Raw genomic sequence first — 6000 nt, 5'->3', positions numbered from 1 at the left:
TCTCTGCACGTGTGTGACTTTGCAAGAAATAAGCCGTTGGTGAAAGAAAGGCCCAGCTGGAGCTCTCTCGAGTCCTGCTGAAAGTTCTCCCAGTCCAGGCTTGTGGCCAGCTGGTTGCCTCCAGATGTCTCTCCCGTAGGGCAGGAAAACGGCTGCCGTCCCAGTGACTAATTGCGAAAGACTCGTTGCCTCCGCATCCTCTGGCTCGAAAGGGCTGCTTGGACAATGCAAACGACACCTTTTGTGTGGTAGCTGCACCCTCACGACCACACGGCATTCATACCCTGCCTTCGACGCAGCTTAAAGAGCTCCATTTTAACTTCACAAGCATCATCCTGGGAGGTAGGCTGGGAGAGACTGACTGACCCACTGCCACCCAGGGGGCATCGTGGCCACGCACGTGGGGAGGAGAACCTGGGTCTCCTGGGTTCAGCCCCCCACCCCGCACTGGCTCTTGTTATGGCTGGAGCGCAAATACGGGGCCCTGCGCTAGCTTGGGGTGCTGGCAAGGGGACTTGACCCAGTCCCAGGGCCTGCTTCAGCCACAATAGGATCAGAAGGCCACACCAGCTGCCAGCCTGGGAAGAATGCCTCCCAGAGGCAGTATCGTGGGAGCTCTGCTCCCAGTACAGAAACCAGGCGACCGGCCAGGATGGGTGGCGGGTGCTTCCTGATCAGGGCCCCTGTGGGGAGATGAAGCAGCTCACCATTTCTAGGGGCCAGCTCTTAAGTTACCCCGACAACAATACACACCACTGCCCCTCTTGTCATATGCAGCTCACGCCTAAAAGTTCTCGGTCATCTGTGAGTGCTGCATACCAGCATTTCTGGGCTGGAAAGAGACTAGAGTGCTTCGGCAGAAACTAGAGAAAACTACAGAGAATTCAGAGCTTCCTGCCCTCTAGAGCTGCCTGTCTTTTGTGTGGAACTCAGGGCTTCCTTTCCCAGGCTCCCAGCCCTCGTCACCAGCAGCCTGGAAGCAACGCACACCAGGCTTGCAAAGCAAGCTTTCCTCCAGCTCCAGCTGGAGAGGTTAGCAGTCGAATCTGAGGTTGTCTGCACCCAAAGCAGGGTTTTGTGTGCCAGGAGTCCTTTGCACAAGCGTGTTTATTGTGGCATCCGCCTTGGGGTGCCAAGGGTTGCTTTGCGTGTGCTTGAAGGGCCGGGCAACCTCACACATTTTCACAACAGGCCTCCTTGGCTGTGTACAGTATTGCAAGCTTCTAACAGAGGAATAAAGCTCCACCCTCCTGCAGGAACATGGAACTGTGTTTTTCTTAGGTTCCCGCCCTGGTCAGAAAACAGCTGAAGAACATTCAGCATTAATATTTGTGGAGAGATGGGGAAAACAAAACGATTCTGCTCCACTCTCCGGCTAGCTACTAGCAGGGCATCTGGCAGACGCCCATAGGAAACCGGCCCGTTCTGCTGCCAGAACTGAAAGATGGACCCACGTAAAGCCCCTTCCCCTCTACCCGATGGGATCCAGTCGTCTCCTCCCAGTGCAAATGGCGAGGAGGCAAACGCGCGTTAACCAGACTGCTGGGTTTTCCCTACAGGGTTCTTTTACCACGAACAGTCCAGCACTCGAAGGTGTGCCCAGGAATCTCGGTCCAGTGTACGTATCCCCGATTAAAGAAATACTGCGCACGCTTCCAGAAAGCTGTGCCACCTCTGTGCATTTCTGAGCAGCTGTGGAGGCGGTGGGCGGCCAAGAGGAGGGCTGCGTGTTCACTCCTGAGTCATCCAAATGTCACAGCAATTCATGATGAAAAATCCAATATACCATCACTTTCGGGCCGCAATTACCTTTCTGTCTCTTCCACCCTCAGAAGAGGCTAACAATGATGAAAATCAGCAGCAATAGGGGAAGAGCGAGCCGGTGTGGAGGGATGATTAAGAGCACAGGGCCGGGACTCAGGCAATCTGGACTCCAGTTCCCATGTAGCCATGGAGCTCACGGGGCGACTCTGGGCCAGCCACGGACTCTCAGGGTTGTTGTCATGAGGGCAAGATGGTGCCTTGAGCTCCATAAAAGGAAAAGAGGCAGGGTGTAAATTTAAGAAACAAACGAGCAGAGATGGTGCAGGTTGAAACAGGGGGATCAGCAGCCGATCAGCAGGAAGGAGGGTGGCTGGGTAGTTCTCAGGTTATCCAAGGACTTTTAACCCTTGCATAATCCATGGCACCCAAGTTTGTGTAGCATGACAAGCTGCGGCACCTGACTGTTGTGGCCCACATATTCAAGATGGTGGCCAGCGCGTCCCACAAGGTCTTACGGCTTCCCGCAAGGAATGGCTCACCTCGCGGAGTGCCACTGGGGCCCCAGGGATGCTCGGGAAACAGCTTCTGAGGTTGGAGAAAATGTCCCAAGCTTGGAAGGGGGTGCTGGGGATCTGATCCCCCTCCCACACACACACACACACACACACACAGCTGGTGCAGCGAGAACCACATGGGCTACCTCTCCGAGGTTGGAAAATACACCTTGGAGAGGTAAAGAGGAGGTATTCTGGTGGGGAAGGAGTCCACTGAGGCCAGGAGAGAGGTTATTCTCAGCCTCCCTTCCTCCGAGGAAGTCCCCACGCTCAAGCAGGCTGAAAAGCCCACCTGTCGTTGCTATCGCTGCTGCTGCTGCTGCCAATTGCATTTATATCCCGCCTTTCCTCCTTTGGCAAGGAACCCAAGGCGGCTTACAAAGTCCTCCCCTGTGAGGCAGGCCAGGCCGAGAGGCAGGGACTGGCCAAAGTCACCCAGGGGGCTCCACAGCTGCACGGGGACTGGGACGCAGGTTGCCTCCCGAGCTCCAGCACCAGGCCACGCTCTCTGGAGGAAGCAAAGGTGTGGGGGGAAGGGGAGGCCCAGACCCCCCCTGCTGCTCCCCCACCCTGCCAGCTTCATCCCAGCAGGGCACCCCCGAAGCCATGTCCAGGCAGAGAGGCTGGAATCCTCAGCACGTGCCCTGAACAAGGACTGTTTTGTAGGATGTGGTGACTTTACCTGCTAGGCAGAGGGAGGGGGTCACTTTCCGGAAGCTCCTTCCAATCCACCAGAAGCTGACCACCACCCCGCGTGCACACATGAAAGAGGACACGACCCTGTTTGGCCATAGTTCAGTGTCATGACAGGAAAAACATTTGACCAAAGGAACATCTGACAGGCTCAAGAAAAGGAGGAACAAGAGACAAACCCTCACCCACAAACAGCAGGCAAGCAAGAAGAAATGGCAAGAAAAGGCAGGGTGAACGGTGCCAGAGGACTCCTGCCTGACATGGAGGAATCCCCCGCGGGGTGCAGTGATGGAGAGTAATACAGGTGAGTCCACGTGGCCTCGTGTGGAGAAACGTGGGGCCGCTAATTAAGCACTAGTCTTAGCAGGAGGCACATTCAAGCCAGAAATCAGGGTCCCTCCCTTTCACGTTAAAAAATGCAAACAAAATGAGTATAAAAGTACTGGGGGAAAGAGTCTTAAGACGTTTAATTTTCTTCAGTAGCTGTAGTAGTACAAAAAAACCAGGATAACAAGTTCAGTTATAAAAAAGTACAAAACACCATGAAATTCAAGTATCCAAAAATAAGTAAACAGGCTACCTACTCAACAAATCCACAGATTTAATTGTCATAAATTAATTCTAAACTACCTTGATCTGGGACACTATACACACACTGTTGAAAATCATTTTTTCTTTTTCTTTTTTTATAAATCTTCATGAGATCACTGTACTCTAGAAGCAGTCATATTAGCTGGGAAGGGCACCCATGATGCTAATTAAAATTCATGAAATCTATTTGCATAATTGGAAAATTGCCTGAGTAGTCTATTCATACAAATTTCAGCATACACAGGAAAGCTGCTGAAAAATTCACGACATGCAGTAAGTTTTATTGAAACAGCAGACTGCTTTTTTGGTTCTTTGTCTTCAAAGTCATTCCCAAGGTACTTTTCTTCCCAAAATGCGGTTGGTGATTTTCTGCAGGAAAGAAAACAATAAATCTGTTAGCTTTACAATCAGCACGATGCCCAGATGCAGGCGGCGAAGCTCCCGCTGCACCCAGCATCCATCCTCTGCCCCACAGCCAAGTGGAAGAGGGAATCTGAGTCGATGGCGGCTAGGCAAAGATTCCCAAACAGTGGAATGAGATGCCACTGTGCGTCACGGAAATCTTGTGAGAGGGAAAGAGAACAAAGTGGGAAAGAAATTGCAGCATGAAAAATTATGGCCCAGTTGATTGTTTGGACATATAAAAGCTGTTTTTTGATCAAACAAAATAGTCCAGGCAGTTAAAATGTGATGCAAATGGGCCACGATTTGAAGCACAGTGGCATGGGCATTCTGGAAAATTCTGAATTTTGAAAATTCAGAAAAATGGGGATAATTTGGATAGGGTCATTGGCACCAAAAATTTTTCCATTTCCATTAGAAAACACTTTGTGAACTCTTCAATTTGGCATGCTTACCAAACCCAAGTCAAATAAACAACACAGGGGAAAAAGTATCCCATGTTCTTCCTTTGTCCTAATATACAACTATTTGACCTGAAATGCTGAAGCAGAAGAATAGAGCTTACTCAATGTGATTTAAATGTTACAGAATGCAGATATTTTTATTAGAATATTTGCAAAAATGTAGGGACAACCGCATGCACTTTTTTTATATTGTTTAAATGTAAGAAGGAAACAAAAGCTTCTGCAAACTGCTGATACCCCAATCCAGCTTTCACTAACCAGGTACTCTCCAGATGTGCTAGATCACAACTCCCAGCATCCCCAGCCAGCCAAGTTGGGGAAAGGCTGCACATATTAATGTTGGGTTGGTACCCACAATGGGTTGTCCTGTTATGTGAACTTGGACAGATTCCCTGACAACCCGCAGTTTGTTCTAGGGGTTGTTGTACCCGTGATGGGTCGGTGTCACGTTGTCCACCTTAGGTAAAGGGAAGGGAGTGAGAGCTCCCTTAGGGCAGACAAGACAAAGACAAAACCCACAAGGTGAGGACCTTGCTGCAACGGGGGCCTAAATCGCACCAGCCCCTTTTCACGAGCACAGCTCATCTGCAGCTTTGGCTTGGCAGCTCCCTTTCTGTCACCTGTTGGACCAAACCAGGCTGTCTGGACCTTCTCTGAACCAGGGCTCGTACCTGCCACAGGAAGCAACCCATGGTGAATCGGGGCAGCACCTGCGCCTTCGCCTTCCTGTCAGGGTGGGCTACTGTGACATGCGAAGACACCCATTCTGCTTGCAATTAGGATCCACTCATCGTTATTAATGAACGTCTGAAAGCGATTTTTGCTCCCACAGAAAAATCAAGCTCTGGAAAATTTCCCCTTTTTGGGAAACACAGCACTCCTTGTCCTTGGAGAAATGGCGCTGTTTTTCTTTGAATGGTTCAGTCTGTGCCATGTTGTTTTTCAAACTCCCTTTCGTTTCAGCAGCAGTTTTCCATGGGATGGGGGATGTGACCCCAGAAAATTGAATTTTAAGAAAAGCCCCTAAGCTCATAGCATGAGTTTTGCTGGTTTCCAGATGAAAGGGTGGTGCCGGAAAGGTACCAAGCCCACTCCAGGTGAATACCTCCGAGAGGAGTTCTGCAGCTGCTGCAAGTGCCCTGCACACTCCCACCAGCAAAGGGACCTGAAGGAAGGCCTTCATCGGAGATCTCAAAAGGCAGCCGGTCAAAGGGGCAAACACAAGTCCGTAAGAAAATCTGGTCCCAAGCCACGCCAGGTTTTAAATGGCAAAAGCGGCAGCCGTGCAAGGGGCTCAGGACCAGGCCAGATGCCATGCAGACGTCGCAGAACTGGGGGAGGTGCGCCACCGCCTGCCGCCTCTAACACCAGCTGCACTTTCGAGCCATCTTTAAGGGTAGAACGCAGGGCGGTGTCTGGCCCACGGGCTCCCCAAAGGTGCCAGCGGCCACACGGGAAGGTCTCAGCTTCCCATCTCCACCATCAGTGCTCCTGTGGCCCCACCATGGGGAAGCAGCCCGACCACAATGGCT

At 51.3% G+C, this 6000-nt stretch overlaps 1 protein-coding gene across 1 annotated transcript in view; it reads right to left on the bottom strand.

The window, feature by feature from the left end:
- Positions 1-3454: 3454 nt before the first annotated feature.
- Positions 3455-6000, bottom strand: part of ALMS1 (ALMS1 centrosome and basal body associated protein) — an 80819-nt gene continuing 78273 nt past the window's right edge. The window contains exon 20 of the mRNA XM_044428987.1: positions 3455-3971. Coding sequence (XP_044284922.1) covers positions 3927-3971 — 45 coding nt within the window. The 3' untranslated portion in view covers positions 3455-3926. The remainder of the gene's footprint in view (positions 3972-6000) is intronic.

This window comes from Varanus komodoensis, unplaced genomic scaffold (genome assembly GCF_004798865.1).
Source record: "Varanus komodoensis strain SLA01 unplaced genomic scaffold, ASM479886v1 scaffold2, whole genome shotgun sequence".
Classification (NCBI taxonomy): Eukaryota; Metazoa; Chordata; class Lepidosauria; order Squamata; family Varanidae; genus Varanus; species Varanus komodoensis.
This window is presented reverse-complemented; position numbering and strand designations above follow the sequence as displayed.